At 37.5% G+C, this 22,056-nt stretch overlaps 1 protein-coding gene across 8 annotated transcripts in view; it reads right to left on the bottom strand.

Annotated features, from left to right (window-relative positions):
* sgsm3 (small G protein signaling modulator 3) overlaps positions 1 to 13,930 on the bottom strand; it is a 30,372-nt gene extending 16,442 nt beyond the window's left edge. The window contains exons 1-5 of one of the 8 annotated variants that reach the window (XM_079618294.1): positions 13,688 to 13,930; positions 13,309 to 13,507; positions 1,247 to 1,320; positions 1,059 to 1,144; positions 835 to 898 (exon numbers count right to left, since the gene is read on the bottom strand). In XM_079618294.1, the coding sequence (XP_079474420.1) occupies positions 835 to 898; positions 1,059 to 1,144; positions 1,247 to 1,253 (157 nt within the window). In that variant the 5' untranslated portion in view covers positions 1,254 to 1,320; positions 13,309 to 13,507; positions 13,688 to 13,930. Of the gene's footprint in view, positions 1 to 834; positions 899 to 1,058; positions 1,148 to 1,246; positions 1,321 to 13,308 lie in introns of all 8 variants that reach the window. The other 7 variants (XM_079618295.1, XM_079618291.1, XM_079618292.1 and 4 more) reach the window with 7 other exon arrangements.
* Positions 13,931 to 22,056: the final 8,126 nt, after the last annotated feature.

Consider the following 22,056-nt stretch of genomic DNA (forward strand, 5'->3'; position numbering starts at 1 on the left):
AGTACCAGATGAGGCATGATATTTAAGAGGGCTTGACATTAAGCTTTTCCTTTTTACTCATCTTTTTAAACCTGATCACACTTCTACAACAAAGCTTTATCATATTCAAATATTGGCAATAATTATACAGTGTTATTTAATACATATTATATACTTGACCATTCAAAAGTTTGGGGCTGGTAAGCTGTCTCTTATGCTGACCAAAGCATTTAGAAGATATAAATACAGTAAAAACTAATATTGTGAAATATTACTACAATTTCAAAGAACTGTTTTCTATTTGAATATTTTAAAATGTAATTTATTCCTGTGATGACAAAGCTGAATTTCCAGCATCATTACTCCAGTCTTCAAGGTCAGATGATCCTTCAGATATCATTCTAATATGATTTGATGCTCAAAAAACATTTCTTATTATGATCAAGGTTGAAGACAGTTGTGCTGCTTAATATTTTAAAGAAGATTATGATAAATATTTTATAGGAATATTTGATGAAAAGAAAGTTAAAAAGAATAGTGTTTATTTAAAACATTATAAAATGTCACTTTTGATCAACATCATGCATCATTGCGGAGTAAAAGTAATAATTTCACTACAATTTACTAAAAATCACTTACTGACCCCAAACTTTTGATTGGTGATATACTGTATGTAAACAGTAGTATTAAAAACCTCTGAGGCAGTGCAGAATAATGGATAATGCAAACTTAGTGAATAAACATAATACAATATAAAGACAGATTTAGCTGTTTTTCTGTGGTTGTCCTAGACAAACTTGTGTTAAGATTGAGCCCCATTTAACTTTTTATTAGTGCTGATGTTCCCACACCAACCTTCACTATCAATCCGGAAGCCAAATTCATCATACTGCAGTTCTGCTTCCATACTGGGGTCTTTCTGCAATAATCAGAACAATGTCTGTGAGAAATGAACCATCTCCCATGACAATGAAGATGGTACAATAACAAAACACCATTTATCTGGCACTTAAGTATAAATGCAATATTATAAAACATACCCTCTTAAGAATAAAATGAAAGAAATTCAAGTAAACTACCTGACAGTACTTTGCCAGGATGTCCTGGGGCCACATGCTGGGTGTGAGGGCCGCAAAGGGCCCCCCTGGGGCTGGAGTGTAACTACCTGCTAAACAGAAACCTTTATGAGGAGATTCACTGTGTTTGACAATACACAAATACAACCATGCTCACAATTAAAATTTTGCGTATTCATGCAGTGGCTTACTTGACATGGTGTTTTTTTTGTGCGTCTAAAGAGAAGAGTCCGATGAGAGCAGGTCAGGTTGAGGTTCACAGGCCCTAAATAAGGAAGACCAACACGTACCAAATGTGAAAAAAAAACTTCCCAAAGTAAAGCCAGTAACACACATAGAAAGCGTCATTACTCAAGTGATAAATGCAATTCACCTCAAAATATGTGCTTAAAGGAGCCAACAACGCAGAATATCATATAACATCACTTTAGTGCAATTCAATAAGGAAAAAAAGAAGTACACTATGAGGAAGTGAAGTGTCTGAAAGCTTTTTTTAAAGCTAAACTTGAGCTGCAGGTTTACTGTGTCCTCCTTTATGCTCCACTTCTCTAAATCAATGCAGACACATGGGACAGTGAGCTAAATCTTCAGCAGTACAGCATGTTCAGATAAAGTAATCATGCCAGTGAGAAGCCCATAGACAACACAATACCTTACACGACTTCTCTCTCCGTAACACTGATATCGACCGGGTGTACAACCTAGTGTGATGGAAATGGTTTATGTAATGGCCTCAGAAGTGGTCAAAAGGGGATTTCAACATGGAATGTGCAGAGAATGCAGACTAAGGATGCTCAGGTCAAAGACCATGTAGACCCAAAAAGTGCTTAACACACAGTAGAACTAACAGTCATATATTTAGCTAAGATAATTACAAACCAATCACAGTGAAGAAGAATTGAGTATCATTGATTTTTTTTGTCAACTGTAAGATATAGATGTACATGTATCTTTATGGGATCTCTTTAGGTTGTTGTAACCAGTGAGCTCCAACTTTTATTTCTGCAAAGAGCAACTTGGGAGTTGTGTCTGTTAATAGTGTGCGATACTAAACAAGAGTTCTCTTCCGCGTCCAGTACCGCTGCTAGCCATTTAGGTGCCCTAAGCATAATTCTTCTAGATTCCGGGAGATTTTAATAATAATAATTTGTTACATTTATATAGCACTTTTTCTGAGCCCTCAAAGCGCTTTACATAGAAGGGGGGGATCTCCTCACCTCAACCATCACCAATGTGCAGCATCTTAAACCTTAAAATGGGAATTTTAAGGGAATAACCCAGATAGTATTGTATTATATTGACACCTGGGGGTTGTTCAAATTGTCCGTGGTCATATTAATAGGTTGTAATTCATATACAGAATTTCCACGGCATTGTTTCTTCTCTAAACTAGAGAATAACAAATAATTAAGGAAATGCGTGAGAGAGAGAAGGGATATGAGATTATAGGCTCACCCACATAAAAAGAAACGCTAGCAAAACTGAATGCCAGGAATCTCACCGATAAACTCTCAGACCTTTTGGTCTCCGAGCCAGTGTTTTAATAAATGTGAGGGTTTATGGCTGCTGAACCAGCCAGAGGCTTTTAGCTGGTATGCAGATGCACCATTCAATTTCCTCATTTGTTTAAAATAAATCACTTCCTTGTTGAATAAAAGCCAAAGTGTCTTTGTGAATAGAGTGAAGGACTGCTCTATAAATGCACCAGAGCTTATCTTCCTGCTCTGCCTACGTGTGTTCAATGTGAGGTAAGAAAGAGAGCAATGGAAAACTTAGATGTTATCTGGATATGCATAATGCAACCTCATGGAAGCACCATTTCCCTAATGGATATGATATGATATATGATATGATATATGAGACAGACAGACAGACAGACAGACAGACAGACAGACAGACAGACAGACAGACAGACAGACAGACAGACAGACAGACAGACAGACAGACAGACAGACAGACAGACAGACAGACAGACAGACAGAGACAGGTATTATTACTTATATGAATAGGAGAAAGTGCAATGCGCAATATGGCGGAAAAAGTTCCGCCTTCTAAATGAAAGAGCCAATCGAACTGCGCATGAGCATTAATGTCTCATCCATCCTGGCCACCAAGCCACCAAGTGAAATGTCTTAAAGGGACTTTGGTATAGATTTATATTTGGTATATCAGGCCCTGGATGCAAATTGCTAAATATAGCACTGAAAAGGCTAAAGAATAAAAAGAGAAATGCAAGTAAAAAAAAAGAAAGAAAAAAAGAATTAATTATTATCCACTTTTTTTTTTTTGCCTTGCAAACCTGACCATTTGTTTTTTTGTGATTCTGTGTGGTTCTCAACTGTTTTGACTCCAAGGCCCCCTACTGCCCACAAAAATATTAAACTGTTTCCATGAAGTTTCCAGTTGTTCATGATTAAGGATTAGCCTGGCAAGCCAACTCACCAATGGGATGGCTCAATCCGAGGGGCGGGATAGACGTTTGTCTTTCAAATTCCCTCTGCACTAGGATAGCGATGCCTACAACCAAACAGCGGACCAACCAACCAACCAGCGGAGCCGTCACAAGTCTGTCGTCATTATGTTAAGCCCGCCCGCCGACTATATACACGATATGATTGGCCTGACTAGAGTTTGGTTTTTCCAGCTCGAAAGCCAACGAAGAGTTGCTAGACCACCCTGGCTGCAAAATAAAATTAGCTGCCGCTAGGGTGCGTCTACATTTCTAGGCTAATTAAGGATAAGGATTTAAAAAATATATTTCTGACTCACAGTTTTGACTCTATTTTGGTGCTTTGGATAAGTTTGCTGAAGGCCCCTGGTTGAGAACCATGTTCTACATTGTCACAAAGATAACATTATCTAAATGGCTAACATATGAGGTTTTAGGTTACAAAACCTGTTTTGTGAAGCAAACTGCAAAAAAAAAAAAAAAAAAAAGCAGCCTGGTGAAAGTTTTGAAATCATCAGTAAGAATGTAAAATTGTCAACAAAGTTGTGCAGTATAGCTACTCCAATGTAATGGGGTTACATTATATCTGTATAATGTGCAGCTTGCTAAGAATTTTCTTTTTGTAAATAAATTAATACAATTAGTGAAGAATTTTGTAAAGAAAACAACATTGAATGAAACATTTATAATTGTAGTTCTCAAAGTTAAAATATAGCTTTTAATACATTTACAAACCCAAATGAGATCAGATTTATGTACAATAGACCAGTGTGCCTGAGCCTCAGAGGACAGTCAAGACATCACTGCTGGCTCTCTGTAGGAGTCTCCATCCTAAACAAACAATTACAAACAATGACACTCCTCATCACGCTGTGAACCCTTATTGATAGTATCATCCCTATGGCAACAGACCCCACAGTAACAAACAAAAAAACCCCCAGAAAAGCAGCCGAAGGCACCACATTAGCGATCAGTGTGTGAAAGGAGTCAGTGCACCCAGATAGGGTTGAGAATTCAAAAATCAATTCCAATTCTGGAATCAAATACTTGAGGTCAGGAATCGGATACTTGTTATAAAAAAATACAATTTCGATTACTTTGTGAGCGTTTCAATATGACTTTAAGCGTGAGACGACTTGCGCTGTTTTCAGTGCTGCAGGCACGTGTAGGCCTAACTATATTGGGCAACTCTTAAAGTGACAGCAGCTGCCGCCTCTATAACACTAATCAATAAGGGTGTCACAATCCAAAATTAAGTAACAATCTTGAACTTCGAATTAAAAAATGGAATCGTCGATGCTGCCACGCCCCCATGTCACGTTCGGTCGACTTGTCAAGCGGAAAAAAAACATGTTAACTGAATGAATTGAGAATATCACCTGAAAATTCAATAACATCAGCAATTTTCATTCAATCATTCTGTCAATTAATGTAAAACTAATTGTATATTGCAGCACAGGGTGAAGTCATAACGACGATTTGAGACAAGTAAATGTAAATTAAATATAAAACTATGTAAATGGCGCTCTGTGGCGCAGCAGGATCGCGGTATAGAGAATAATGTGTTCGAATTTTAAAGACGTGGCGCTGCGCGACTCATAGATTTATCTATTAAACCAACAACTTTTTTTTTTGTGAACTTGAATGTCATCTTCTGTGAAGAAGACTGCAGTTTCAAAAGAGAAACTAGATGGCAGGTTATTTTGCTTAAGTTTCCAATTGACTGAAGATATAAGTTAGTTAGCCTACATTATATGTTCTTAATAAATGTTTTATATTTGACAATGTAGTGTGGTACATTGCGAACAAAGGTCAGATATTATGCATAAAAGTCTGGTCTAAAAATGGCAGAGCAACCTGTGCTTTAAAAAAAAAAAAAAAAAAAAAGAAGTAAAAAAACCAGAATCGTATCGAACCGTGACCTTATCAAAAATCGAGGATTTGGAGAATCGTGACACCCCTACTAATCAAACAACAAAAGACAGAGAAAATTCACTCGTTCTTGACAATAACATTTGTAACTAGGCCTATATTTGTAATGTATAGTTTATTTATAAAGTGCAGTGTTATTTTACAGCGCGTTGGAATGAAATTCTCTTTCGCACTTGAACGAACAATAACACAAACCATTATGCCAAAATGTAGTAAATCAACAACAGATCACTTTCCCATAACGCAACTCCGACTACGGAGGCCTGTTAACTCAAAGGCGCAGAGCATTCTTGCAATTGGGTCGGTTCATGTTCACATCTTAAACGAACCGTATCAGAGTTCGTTTGGAACCGTACCGAGACCACCTCTTCAGCTGGGTCTCGGTTCGATTGTTTGGTCCGCACCCGAGTTCGATTGCTGTATTCACACCTGCCCAAAAGGTCTGCACCAAGGGGGGAAACGAACTAGAGTTCGATTCAATCGAACCAAACAAGGCAGGTGTGAATACACCCTGAGTGTTTACTTGTCCTTAATAATCCTTGAAATTTATATTAGATTAGGCTACTTTTTCTAATGCATTTTTAAACCACAGGCAAAAGTTCCTTGCGTAAGTGTTCTTTAGCCTGTTCATTTTTGTTCATGATATTCAGCTACAATAAAATGTCTTGCAATAAGACTAAATGTGAATGATCTAGCCTACGTTTTTTTTTTTACCTTATTGGAATCGAAATTAGGAACCGATAAGAATCGGAATCAATAAGCAGAATCGAAATAGTTAAAATTCAAACGATACCCAACCCTACTCCCAGAAGACTCCAAGAAACCTTACAATTTCCTATAACAGTAGGTTACAAATCCCAGGACTCTCAAGAAAATAGAGTGTGGGCTGCAAGCTGCTAATGAAAGTAGATTGGATCATGTCAAGTTAGGTAGATAGATCATTGTTCCGTTGTCATTAAACCGACACCAGGGTAACTGTGACTTTGGGGTGAATTTAAAACGACCAAACTGCTGGTGTGTCTGAGGAATAACGGCTGCATGTGTGTGTACCAGGGTTATTATTATAGTTAACACTAAGACCATAAAAAATGATTACTTGAAATTAAATAACCATTAACGGAATTAAAAATAAAATAAAAACCTTAAATTTCTTTTATTTTAGCTAGTTGATGAGGCAACATTTTTGTAATAAAGGTAACTTGATGTACTAACATAATTAAAACTTAAATAATAGTAATAAAAACTTAAAATTTACCAAAACGTTAAATAAAAAAGAAAATAGAAAAATGTAAAATAAAAATACAGAATATTAATAAAAACTACTCCCAATGACACAAACATAACACTGGTGTGTGAGGCCGTGATTGTGAGAGACGCCTGCCAACCGAAGGCCATTCATGCCATGAGGCACGTGGCAGCTCTCTGACGACAGCAAGAAGGGGAGAACAGAGGGAGGGACGAGGGTAGTGAGTGTGTTACATGACTCACGGCGTGTTGTGACTAGAAGCGGGAGGAAGGAAAGATGGAGGTGGGGCTGCTGAGAGATGGGATCTTTCTCATTGAGGCTCATATTGGGGTCCTTATTTCCAACACAGCTGGACAGATAATGCACTCTCAGAGGCCATCAGACATGTCACAAGCTTATGATCTCTGGCAGGATATCCTAACCTAACCTACCCTGTGCTGAAGGAGGGCGTGAACCACAGTAGACAAACAGAGCCAAACCTTACAGCCACACTATACGTATGTCAAGGGAGTGTCGGTTTTAAAGAAAATTCCAAAACTTCAAGCTGACAAAAGAATCTTTGTTAGCACTGACCAAACAATGGGTCATTTCACCAAGCATGCGTACGCATAAATTTGTGCGTGAAATCTGCGTACGAACGTTTTTACAAACAAATCATGATTCATCAATAACTTCAGTTCTAAAATGTAAATTCCAAAAAAATATAGGAACAACTGAAACTACTCGTACGCAGAAATTACATACTCTTGGTGGCCATGTTAACATGAGATTGTAAACATAGAAATAAATCTTAAATAGGCTTCATTTATCTAACCCTATAGCTCAAGCTGCGAGGTAGCTCTGCATAAAGACGCAGATACGCAGATTAAAAGGTGTTTATTGCGCTTGAACTTGTTCTGAGGATGGACATGGTTTGGGGCGTGATATTACTTACCTCAGGAATGCAGTTGCTCATTTAGAATACTCTAATTTCATCAACATTAGATAGATCGAGGTTAAGAACAAATTTATGTGCGTACGCGCGCGTTGTGAATTAGGCGGAAAGTTTTTGTGAGAAGTTCAAATGTGCGTATAAATACGAATAGTGTGCACAATTCTTGGTGAATGAGACCCGTGACTAAATTCCAAGCACAGTAAATCTCAATATTTAAAACCTAGCGAATTGCAAGAGTGCTCGCCCAATGTTTCAGCGGCCTTGGTTCCGGAAGCATTTTCAGTTTTCAATACAGATTTTTTTATTTGAAGCAAAAGAGTAATTGAAAAATCTGACAAAATGACAAAGTTACAAGACTGTGTAGATAACATACTCCTAATGTTTTTTCTTTTGGTTGCCCTTTTAGTGATTGCCATAACCCCTTAATCTGGTCACAATTGTAATTGATAAGAGTATCACGTTATGTAAGGAGCTGTTCATGAAAACGGTGTTTGTTTTTTTGGAATGGAAGGAGTAGAGTTAAAGGGGTCATGAACTGAGAATGAAAATTTAGCATGATCTTTTGACAGTTAAGAGGTCGCAATTTCGCCCAGGCTTTGCAAACACACTTTTACGATATGGATCCGTCAGTAACGCCACAAACATGTTTATTATACTGCCTGATCTGTGAACAGTGATTTCTGATGTGCGATTATTCAAGTTACGACAGATTTTCTTTGTCTCAAAAGCGTTCAATACTGTTTATGCATCAGTAAATCAAACCAGTGACTAAATGATCAACTTCACATTGTTTCTCTTAGTACCATGAAAATAATCTGTTATTTAAATTGTGATTAAATTATATGCAGAATGCGATCAAATAATGCTTCCTTTACAATCACCTAAGATGTCAATCACACAGTTTAACTGGACAATGACAGATAAATGACACTGTTACACAGCTCAATAAAGCTCTTACTGTATTTACATCGTGTTTGCATTGTTATTTATGGTGAAAGCATTCGTGGAGTGCAGAAATCGCGTTGCAATGATGAGATCCATTATGAATGTTAGCCAATAACAGTAGTGGGCGTTTACACTGAAGTCTCACAGAAGACACGCTCCTTCAAACAGAGCGTTCAAATCAGAGGGCTAAAATCAGGGTAATAGCCATTTATTTCTAAATTGTGAAAGTTTTTGATGTAAAAATCATATTATTATAAGTGCACCTCAGAAAACACACACACACACACACACACACACACACATATATATATAAAATCCAGTTCATGATGCCTATAAATTACAATTAGACATTAGGTCTTAATTACCTATTAAACCCATGTACTCATGTATTTGAAAAAGACAAAATCATATTTTTTGCTGCTCCTTATTTTAACCAATCCAGTGATTTGTTACCAATTTCACAAGATGTAAAATAAATCTCTGATACTGCACAAAATACCCCACAGATATTTTTATACAGCATGTTAAAGTTGTCACTTTTTGAGGGTTTGCAAAACGCACCATTTTGTGCCTGGCCCTTTAAATGCAAAAGAGCTGCTGCATAGGGCGGGGTTTCAAGAGCTCATTTACCTCACACAGACACACTAAAATGACAGAAACTGTTCTGTCTTTAATGTTAAAACGGAGTCAGACAAGTAGTGACAACATGTAGAATGCAACAGGACGTCTCTGAATGGTTAGTAATGTTGCTGATGTAGAGTTAACTATCTTCAATTAGCATATTCTGTCATGGTAATCTATAAATCGCTCGTATAGGAACTGTTGTGAGATGCACACAGATTGACTTTCTATTGCATGTGAAAAGATGGATGCTAAAGTTTGAGCTGACTCACAAATGTACTCTAATACAACAACTTTTCCTCTTCTCAACATGGACTCCGTGTTCCCGGGGGCGGGTTTATGTACATTTTAGGCTTGCTGATGTCACTAAACCCAGGAGGAATGTCGTGTAGTCCCTACCAGCCGTTTGTTTTTAGTCCTTTTCTTTAAAAGCAAATATCTTCCTTTGCTTTGAGCGTTGTAACTATGCAGATGTTGTTTATGCTCAAACAGCAACATTTCACACTAACTAAAGTTAGAAAAGTGAAATCATACTTTACCACCCCTTTAAACACATTAAGGCAATGTTGGGTTAGCCCCACTCATGTGCATGCGGTCTCAGGGGACCTCAAACAAAGACACCCAAAAACTTTGATGTTTCTGGACCCTTCAGAAACCAACACATTTTTGCAATTTTCAGACATTCTTTTGGTAACTACATTGATATTATGTCAAATAAGAGATAAATTTATTGTTTTTTGTGTATGAACAAATAATAATTCATAATTTTATATAATATTTCTTTAAATGGAAAGATGAGTTTTATTAGCTTGTGCTCAAAGCTAATCTCAAGGTCAAACCATTAGCCTTACTGGAAGATAGACTGCTGAAGAATTAAGCATATGAACTACAAACACTAAATATTTTGTGATTTATTTTACATTAATTTACAAATAAATACATCATAAATTGTTTTGTTGGGAAGATTATTTTCATAAATTAACTTTTCTTTAAAGATGGGCTTAAATGGTACAGCGCCATAAAACGCATGCAAACTAGAGCCAACACAAGCTAACCTTGAATGAAAAAAACATAAAATTTCTCAATGTGGGCACAATGGAAATTACTATGATGCTTAGTCCACAGTATATTTAAGCTCCTTGCATGTCTGTGTAAACATATATTATATTTTTAAAGGAAAACTGTATTTTTACACCTTTACTGACAGTGGAACCATTTAAGCCCACCTTATGTGTTTCAATGGAGGAATCCCTCAAATTACAAAGTTTAATCAACTTTGTGAGAGAAATTGTTTAATGATAACATTTATTTGAGTGTTTTTCCCTTTTACCTCTACTAACCTTTTATCTTACTTACTACCTTGATTTACAACTGTATTTAGATAGGCCAACAAATTACACATATTAATTCAAATGAGATGGGCCCGTTTTGTCCTAAAGTCCCTTATGTATAACCGGGCATATCTCAGGAGCTGAGCCGAGTTAAGGCTCGAGACTCCCGGCATTGAGAGGTCCCAGAGGTACAGTCCTGAGCCCCTGGGACATTCTGGTTCTGAGATACCGCCACTTCCTGTCCTGCTTTGACCGGGCATAACCCGGGACCCAAGCTGAGTCGGGCCCCCCAGGCCGGGAGTATGGAGCTCCAACTCGGCTTTCTTTACGAGATAGGGGACTTCATGTGGAATTTTCACCGGGAAACAAGCCGACTTAAGGGACCACTAGTGGATCCCCCCCAAACCCCTGAGTCTGGAGTCCCAACTCTGCTTCCTTCCCAGGATACACTAGGTCAAAGTTCCACCTTTGACTAGGCATAACTCAGAGTCAAGCCAACTTTAGGCTCCATACTCCCTGCGTGGGGGGTTCACTAGAATACCCCCCGAAAGCCAAGAGTATGGATCCGCACCTCGGTTTGGCTCCTGAGATACTCCAGAGTCAAAGCGACTTCAGGCTCCAGACCACTGGCCTGGACCCCCAGCCACTAACACCTACTCATCACACTCAGGGCTCTAATCAATAGTAAAAGGACATTTTTAATGCTTCACTGTCACTGAATAAATACATTGATGTTTTACTTATTTCAAATAAATAAATAAAAATATTTTGTATAAATCAATCATGATGTGGGCTTATTTGGAACACATGCGGGCTTAAATGGTGCCAAAGTACCAATTAAGCCCATGCCAGACTTTATTCATACAATATCTTAATTTTATATTCTAAAATGTACATCAACTAATTAATACATTTTCAAACGTGAAATTAATCTTGCATTTTTTAACAAATGATTTTTCTTATAAACCATGTAAATATCTATGAAAAAAACCTAGACTTAGATTTTGGTGGGCTTAATAGGTACGCTTAACCTAAACCTGAATTAACACAAATTGCTTTCACTTATTGATGGCATCATACCCTCGAGCGGCAGGCACAGCAGTTTTCCCCACTGTCATTGCTTGTGTTGCACACGCTAGTGAACATGGGGCTGGAGGCACCAAGATAGGGGTGTGATCTTTTTGGGTAGTGGCTTGTTTGTATAGGCGATTTTAAATATTAACAGCGTTTACCAGAAATTGCTTACTGCACCTTTAACAGCTTCAGTGAGGTAAAGAACTACAATTATAGACGGGTTTCTGTGCAACGTAATCACAGCATTATGCAGCTCTTTACAGCATTTCTAGCAGAAACAGAGATGACTGTTATGTACATCTGTACATCTGATGCTGTAAACTACACTAACTGCCAAAAAGATGGATTTAAAATGTAAGAAATCAATACTTTTATTCATCAAAACTGAATTAAATTGATCAAAAGTTACAGTAAAGACATTTAAAATGTTACAAAAGATTCTATTTCAAATAAATGCTGGTCTTTTGAACTTTCTATTTATCAAAGAATCCTGAAAAAATATGTTTAATCAAATTACCATATTAGACTGGATTAATGATGCTGAAAATGCAGAACTCGCCATAACACATGTTAGCGGTTTTGCCTCTTGAATGTGCGCACATCCAGTATTGTTTGTATACAAGAAACCCGTCTATGAAGGACTGTGGAAGAGAATCAAATAAAAAAAAGGAGAAATATTAAACTATTTTATTAATAGTTTAACTATTTAAAAATATATATATATATTAAACGAATTATTATTCTAATATAATGAAAGAAAAATATATTACATAAATAATTTAATGTAGGGATAGTTGATCAAAGGTAAATTAGTCATCACCTGTATGACTTTCTTTTGTGCAACACAAAAATAGATGCAAGGCAGAATAAGAGTCTCAATCATCTTTCACTTTATGGAAAACTGTGCAGTGAAAGTGAATGGTGACTAAAGCTGTCAGTACACAATATTCTGAGTGTCTAGGTTTATATTTTGTGTCCCAGAGAAGAAATGATGTGACCAGCATGACCGCATTCTTCATTTACATTCTATGGAGACCTTTAAAAAATGAATAATCAATTGGCAGGACATATTTTTTCAGGACACAAGTCTATGGGCAGGACGAGTCATTTTACCATATGGCACCAGCAACGAGTTCGCGAACTAGCGCACGGGTGCAGTTCACAATGAATTCAGAATAACGGACCTACAGTACTCATAAGGGTTCGGGGAAACCGAACATAATAAAATAACGTTACAAGAAATTCATCCCCTCAGCGACATTAGAGGACAATCATCTGTAACGTTAATCGTACAAGAGTGCGTTTAAAATAAGTTGCGACTGTCAAAACACTGCTGCTGTCAGACAAGTAAACTTAACGAGTTGAACACCTTAGAAGAAGAAAGATGTTCGTTCCTTAATATTTTCTATTCAGTATTATTACATAAAACAGGGCAAATTATAGCAACCAAGCCCCCAGAAATATGAACATACTGCTCTCAATACGAGCAAACTAACGTACTCCTAAGAGAACATTCAAATCTGCGTGCCGCTTTCATAGTCGATACCGTTACTGAGAAAATACATCTAAATAACACGTAAACACTACACTCGAAATTTATGATAGTCCGCTTTAGCTCCGAGACACTATAACTGGTAAGCATCAATAACGTTAATCAATGCACTTGCCGCTACGATTAGCCACCGAGCTAGCGAACCAACAAATGTTATCTATCTTCTTACCTTACGTCATGCTGAATCTCCTTTCTGAAGAGATGTACTTCGTTGTACAATTAAGCATATGTTTTGCGGATACGGTGCAAGTATGGGATGTGTACTTGTAACTCGGGTTTTGTGATGGTGGACAGACCGACTGTTTTGCGTCATACACCTGTTCGTGTCTCGCACTGAAGGATTGTATCCTTCCGCCAAAAGAGATTTCCTAAAGAAATAGTTCCCATCCTAATAACATTTTATCAGCTTGAAGAAGAAAAAAACCTTTCTTTAGCAGAAACGGTAACTGTGATTTAAAATGGAGGAAATTAAACCGTATTTTCTATTTTTCTTTGTATAAAAAAAAAAAAAAAACTCTTTATATTTTACCAATCTTTTCAACATTTACTTTATCTGGAAACTTCACTTTGCACTTCATATGAGCTTTCAAGCGAAACATCGAGTCGACATAGAGAGTTGAATAAAAATCGTTTGGCAACGAACTGCTCACGTTAGCCGCTTTGTGTAGCCCATTATCATCAATGCTCACTCAGAAGTCATGTAGCAGAGCAGGAACTATAGCACACTGCCAACACAACATCATCTCCATCCGCCGTCTTGATTAAACGTCATGACGTATACTTAAAACGTTGATTAATCAGTTTATTCATTCACTCTCTTAGTCTTCTTTACCACCTATGTTTAAACGGTTTAAACTTTAAAGCGTGTTATTTGCTGTCCATGTAGGTATTTTAGCATTTATATCTGATCACAGGGTAGAGTACTGATTTGCTCGCGTTATTTTCACAGTAGAGTTATTGCTTTAAAAAAACGACATTTTACATTTTAACTCCTGGAATAGAATAGGAGTCTTAATGCAGCCGTCAATAACAATAAACATAAATTATATATAGGCTACACACACACACACACACACACACACACACACACACACACACACACACACACACACACACACACACACACACACACACACACACACACACACACACACACACACACACACACACACACACACACGAACTGTTCTCTATTATTTCACTGAATAGCATGAACATGAAAAAAAGCACACACAAAAAAACATGAAAAAAGTGCCAATGCCATTCTTCACCACAAGGTGTCAGGATATTGCAAACTATTTTAATTAGAGCAGTGAAGTAGCCCACAAGATATTACTGGAAGGTGATTGTATTTATACATACACACACACATACTTCAACAAAAACACAGAGTGGAAATATAAAAGGGGACACACAACAGCAGAAGAGGGAAGTTAAGTTCACATGCTGAGAAATTGTTCATGTAAGACAATATGTAGCCTACAGGTTTTGGGCACATGAAGTTGGTTAACTGCATTTCCCAGAGAACATGATCTGTCTCTCTCAAGGGTTGAAGATTTTAACAGAAAAATCTACTGTTACACACATTGGACTGCTTCTTAAAAAGTTCTCATGCGAAGTATATATACAAGCTAACTGCAAGCTAACTAATTAAACTGCAACAAATATATAACAGACGTTGTAATAGGTAAGTTAATGGAGAAAATATACATTTATACACGTTGGCAATCCTTGGAACTTGGAAGAGCAGTGAAGACCAACCAACAACTGTATGTGCAGAGAAGTAACCAAGAGAAAGCTACAACGTTTCGCTGGAGATCACATTGACTGAAATAAGAAACTGTTAGACATGATCAATCTCTTTAGCACTTATTCAGCCTCTTTGGGTAAATGTCTTGAAGGAAACCACTTTATGAGCCAACATAAGTCATGTCTTCTTCCTGAAACTCTGTCATACCAGTAGCCTAAAAGATTTAGTAACACATTAAATAAGATCCCATAGTTAACATTAATGCATTAACTATAACAATAAGCGATACATGTTTGTCAGCAAGGGGTTGCAAAAAAGCAGAAATAAAAATGCTGGATCTATTTGTAAGCAATCTTCTTTAATGAAAACTACACTTCTTCAGGCTATCTGGAATCAAAAACACATACACATCTGACAAAAGATTGAAACAAACAGGGCTCTTTAGGGAAAACTATAGGCCTGAATCCGAAAATGCATCCGAATTGTATAGTACACTCATAAAAGAGTAGGCAAAAAGTACCCGGGTGACTTATGTCTTCCGGCGAGATTCTGAAGTCTGCATACGATGGACACTTTACTATCCCATGAGCCCACAGGAGAGGATTTATGAATGGCAGGGAAGCAACATAACTGACTCTGATACAGGTCACTCACAACATGGTGTAGTAGGCTACATCCAGATTATTCATATACACACATTTAAACTATGTATAGAACATACTTTTTAGCGCTTGTGGAGTATTATATGCTACTTAAAATATCACACGAGATTGTGTGATTTCAGACCCTTACTTCCTCAAACTCGGAATTATGCATTTCTAAGGCAACATTAACAATGCCAAAATTAATCTTCTCAAATTATGAGTGCTGCAACTTGTTTATTTTTTTACAAGTCCAAATTTCGTAATTACGGTTATACTGACATGGCGTGAACGCACCTGTTCATAGGCCTATTTATCATGGCTTACTGTAAATAGTGCATTTCTACAATAGCATTCGCAGGCTAATTGACAGATTTAGCATGATGCAACATTAGGTGTCATTGTAGGTGATGCCATACTAATAAATGGTGAACTAGTAAGATCCTAAATTAAGGGAAATTGCCATTCACAAATTCTATTTTGGAAGTTCCATATTAAATATAATTTTCAGACATTATTTCTTCTAACAGTGTAGTCATCACAGTAATGGCTACATAAATCTGCAGTGTGAAAGGACTTCCAAAGACGTTATTCATCAGCACTCATTTTCAGATTATAGTGTGTCCGAGTTGCAGGTGAGAGACTAGCAAGTCTCCGCAAGTAGATTTTTGTGTAATGTCACTGTGCTCATGTGTATTGTTCTTATTTGTATTCCCAAGATAAAAACCCTTTCAGATGTAGCTATTCATCAAGTGGGCAACTGTATTACTCAGACCTCTGAGTCAGCAGCAGCGTTTCTGTATAATACAGACACACAAACAGTGCAGACAAATGTTGATCAGGATTCTATAAGAGCATGAATGAAGTACTGTAGTGTTTTGAACAAATCGATTGCCTCAGTGATTCACTCATCAAAACAGTTATTTGCTAGTTCCTGAATGAATTGGTGTTTTGAATTAATCGAGTGGAGAGAATGATTTAGTGATTTACTCATTAAGACAGTGGCTGCGTCCGAAATTGCATAGCCTATACTTTCTGAGTAGGTATTTCTTTTAAAGCTACACTGTGAAAGATTTTCTCCCATCTAGCAGTGAAATTGTATATGACTACCAACTGAATATTACTTTCTAGCCCCTCCCATTCTGAGGGTGTTTTAACTCCTACGGTGGCTGTATTATTCTCTAATTCGTTGTTAGCGTTATGCACAACCATAGTTAGGAACATAGCCAAGGAACTATAAAACTTCTATTTACACAAATAGGCTGAATTTCCTGTCTAGAAGAAAGCAGGCATCTTCGTGCCCTTTTAAAATTCGTGCTCCTCATGAGCTCTTTCCATCTTGGAAAAGCCACCATAATATTGACTTTGGTCTTGTTGATTTGTCTATCGCGTTGTCGTTTTAATTCTCTCTTTCACTTCCTTGGCGACTCTGTTCCATTTCCTCGAGAATAGACGTGATCCTCCATCTTCAACAGGCTTTCAAATCTGCTGGCAGTCGCGAGTAATCTCCCCCTCGCATTCGTCACGGTGCCACTAAGTGTAAAAGCACGAAAGGCGAAGCTAGAATTTCCAGGTATGTCCCTCTTTAGATAATGTATTTTCAAGATGGAGGCGCAACATGGCTGTCGCCATTCGAGCGAGTCGACTCGCTCGTGTATTCTGAATTGCAGATTATACGCTAACGAGAATACTTGATTAGTTGGTGGAACTAATTACACATGGATGAGCACATATAATTTTGAAAGAACAACGTGTTTTTTTGCTAAGATAAAAATACACAGTTTAACTTTAAAAATGTTCTATATCCAGCTGAATTTTATATAAGAGCATGGTCTTTTGTAACTTGAACATATTGCAAACTGGTATTTGTTATACTATTATTATTATGTTAATTTATTATAATATACATCCGTCATGTTGTCACTGTCATGTGACCCATCATCAGTTGTGTCATTCCCTGCTATTCATGACTCATCTCCCGTGGCCTAATGGGATAGTAAAGTGTCTATATGATGAGCACTTCAGAATCTCAGTAGGGGGCAGTTGCAAAATCATAGCCATTATGTTAAGACGGTGTCTTAAGAACTAGTATGACCAACTACCAGTTAGTTCGGAGTAATCAGTATAATTTTTGGGTATTCAATTAGACTTTTTATGACATAGTTATGAACGGTCTTAAAGAAAAAAAATGGAATGACTACTTATAAGACTAGTTTTAGCAGGCCATAGTACTCTTTTCACACACTGTTTTATAGGGAAGTATGTGATTTTGGATGCAGCCAATGTAACCGGCAGAAGAATAACTCAAACAGTGAAATGGTGCAGTTGACTGCAACTTGTTTTATAGGCTTATAGACAGTTAACTGATTATTTAGTCAAGCGTTTTAATCTGCATCTGTTTTTTTTTTTGTCTTGCTGTGTTTCATGGTCAAAGCCCAATCCACCTCTCTCTCCGTCAGTCTTAAAGCTGTCTTTTCTCCACCTGATCCTAACTGCTCCTGGCTCATCATCAGTGTGTCGAATATGCACTAGTGACTGAGACAGCTGCAGTCCCTGTGACGTCAGTGGAAGAGTCAGAGAGAGAGAGAGAGAGAGAGAGAGAGAGAGAGAGAGAGAGAGAGAGAGAGAGAGAGAGAGAGAGAGAGATGGCAGGTGTTTTAAAGAGAGACTCCACACATTTTTCTTTCTTTCGTGTGCCTGTTGAATCGATGATATCAGACCATGTGGACGTGAGATGGCTACAGGATCAGTAGCCTATGCGATACTGACCCAGCCAGCAGTATTAATATTCATAGAGTGTGATTCAGCAGGTCTTGTACAGGAAGACGGAGGAGAGAAAGAAAGAGCTGGTGGGTAAAACAGTTTTTTTTATTTTTTTATCCTCAATAAATAAATCCTGGTCCTCATTTGCACACTCAGTGCTCTGCAGTAATGTAGCTCTTCATGCAGCTCGACAGATGGCGCTGTTGCATTCCACAATGAGTCTGCATCTGACATGCACGTCTACACTCTTGACACTATGCAAATTTAATCTATAGTGTATGTACTCTACTCACCAACTCGCCAAGTTTCATTATTCATACAGTTGCATATGCCTGGCAATCACATAGGCTAATATTATGCATTACTTGTTACATTGTAAGACCTCCAAATCATTAAAGGGCAGGCTATGTTTTGAGGATAAACACTATTGTGTGGAAGTTTCACGGATGTGAGCAAATGTTCATCCCAGACAAAGTGCTGTCAAATAGCTTTTCTTTTTTGCTGAAGATGTATACTCTTGGGGCTCTTAAACATCATAAACTAGTCAACCCGAGTCTGTCAGGAGCTAAGTTATCACTTGTGATATGTGACTGCTACTATATTGCATCATCTGGCTTGTGAGTTTGCAGTCTCTTGGGCTGAATGTGAGTCTTTCAGCAGATTCACAGATGCACTGCTTAGGCTCTCACATGGGTTTCTGTCACGTTGGTTGGCTCACATGTGTGATTCTCTCTTGTATGATTATTTTTAGAGTGGCATACCATACTCATATGATCTCTGATGTAGTCTGCAATGAGTATAGGCCTAGGCTATACTAAAAACCTTGAGTACCAGGGCCAGATGATGGTCCTCTGAGGCCACTGGGCACACCGCTCGAGCAGTATTGAAAGCATATCTGCCCTAGTTATTGGTTTGTTTGTTTGTTTGTTTCTTGATTTCCCTCATGCAAAACCGTGAACTAATTCCAAAATTTAAATATGTCCAAAATTAATTAGCTAAAAAATGTATGGAGTAAACAATACTAAATAATAACCAAACAAAGTCAGTATTTTATTCAGCAAGGACGCCTTAAATTGATCAAAAGTGACAGTAAAGACATTTATAATGTTGCATAAAATTTCTATTTCAAATATATGCTGTTCTTTTGAACTTTCTATTCATCAAAGAATCCAGATATAATTTTCAACACTGGTAATAAAAATAAATGTTTCTTGAGCACCCAATCATTTGACACTGAAGACTGGAGTGATGATGCTGAAAATTCAGCTTTGACATGATTGACAACACAGGGATATATTTTAAAATAGATTAAAATAATTTTTTCAGTTAAAGTTTATGGTTTATAAATTGTTCTCTAACTTTCTTTCACAACATTACTGTTTTTACACAATTAATCAATTAATTGATCAAATAAATGCAGCCTTGGTGAGCATATGTGACATCATTAGAACATTTTTTTGCCATTTGACTCCTACTATATCAAATGACTAAAATGTACATTGATCTGATAGGATTTATTATATTATTTCATATTTTTTTATTTATTATATTATATTATTTTGCTCTATCAGGTGTATATTAAAGTGAACATGCAATCAAAATCGACCCTATTTACTCATCTGAACTATTCTTTGATGCACATTTTCTGAAGAAAAAAGCTTTTGAGCTTGATAAAATATATCCTGGCTTTTTTGCCTAATAAAATATTCTGAATTTGTTTTGAATGCTTTACATTGTCATTACTGTCATCAAGTAGCCACACAGTTACACAGTGTGCGCAAGTGAATGTGCTGTAAACAGAATCTGCAAAAAGTAGACTTCAGATGGCTTGCTTGCTTCAAAGTGTTTTATTTTTTAACAAAAGAACCACCTCTGGCTAATTTGTACATTGATCATTTTGCATGATAATATTTGAAAATCCATTGTTTCAGAAACATTGTAAACAAGAAAGATTGGATTACTCCAGAGGCTGAGATGAGGGGACGTGTAACATCCTCATAACTTGCACACTAAAGGGACTCAGCTGTACATGCTGACGGGGCCAGTGACCCTGGTGTTAAGCTTGCGCTGTGTGTGCGGATGGGCCTCAAGGCCCTCGTGTTCAGCTCATGGTGTGTATGCTGGCGGGCCTAGTGGCCTTAGTGGCCAGCTTGAACTGTATGTGCCGACAGCCCCAGAGACACTAGCGGACAGCTCATTATGCATGATCTGAGGAGTCCGGTGGCCCTTGCGATCACCTCATCATGGTGTATGTGCCAAGGAGCCCGGAGGCTTTGGAGGACCCTGGCAGTCCGAGGCCCGAGGCACTGGCCTGGTCCCCTTAATTCAGCTCTGCGGATGACCTAAATGTGCAGCCTGAGCCTACTGCATGGAATATTTGTACCTCACAATGCAAGCAATGTTAAGCATGCAAACATTGTGTGTAATAATAATAATAATAATTCTAATTATCCACAAGAAATATGACATGCGGAATGTGGAGGGCCCACAGCAACAATCTGCACCAGGGCTCTGGACTCCATATGGTCCTCACCAAGGCTGTATTCATCTGTTAAAAAATATGGTAAAACAGGAATTCTGTGACATATACAATTTAAAATATCAGCTTTCTATATATCATATATTTTATTCATGTGATGACAAAACTGAATTTTCCTGATACTCCCGAAATAATTCTAATATGCTGAATATATTAATAAAAAACATAAATATTATTCATATTAATATTATCTGAACATAGCCTGTCTCTGTCTCTTGCAGGTCAGATCACATGGATGCTAGTAAAAGAGCTACGCTGATGTGCTCAGTGATCTGTGTATGTCCCTGCACATATGCTAATCATCACTATTCAATCTGACAGTCAGGCTCAGGCATTTAAAAGGCTCAATAGAAAAAATGCCAGATTTTACAGCACCCACAGTTCATGCTGTGAACTCCTTTGTTATGTTGTACCTGAAAATAACCATATTGTGTCTATGCGTGTACATGCTTGACTGAGCATTTAATACTTCTGTTGAAACATGCTGATTGCATTACATTACAGATGTGAACAATTGTCCCCCTGCTGTCTTTGTGTGCGTGTTTATTTGTGTGTTTAAGGATATGAGAACTACAGGGCGCTGGTCATACTCTCTAGGTATACAGTGTGTGTGATTACAGAATATAACAAATCCCAGAGGCTGCGGGTGTTCTTTGTGCTTGACCATCACATGAAGAAATATGACAGGCTTTTACAAGCCTTAATCCGTCATCCTTCAACAGATTACGTTCGTCCCAACTCCATCTGTTCGATTGCAACATGCAGAGAATTCAAATAACATTTATTCACTTGGGGTTCTGCAGGCAAAGCTGGATTTCTAGTCCTTAAGGAACAGGTCAAGAGTTCAGCTTCTGTGCCGCCTTCGTACTATCCAAATAACACAGAGGCTGATGTCACAATTTCATACTCTATGAATCAGCCTGGGAATGACAATACTGGTTATTCTTCGCTGGGTCAAATATGACAGCAGAGATCTGACAATGAGAAAGAAGCACACCGTTTGTAGATGTACGGTACCCCTGAGTTTTTTTTATTATTCCAGCAAGCAAGCATGAATAATGTTAACTGAAGTTTCTGCATGGAAGGAAAAGACAGTGATTTCAAAGTCGTTGGAGAAACATTTCACCAAAAAAAAGAGAGAAATGTTTTTATCATTTACTCACCCTTAAATCAGTATGACTTAACAGTCTGTGGAACAGAAAAAAAGAAGATTTCTGAAGAATC

This window comes from Phoxinus phoxinus (assembly GCF_949152265.1).
Source record: "Phoxinus phoxinus genome assembly, chromosome: 1".
Taxonomy (NCBI): domain Eukaryota; kingdom Metazoa; phylum Chordata; class Actinopteri; order Cypriniformes; family Leuciscidae; genus Phoxinus; species Phoxinus phoxinus.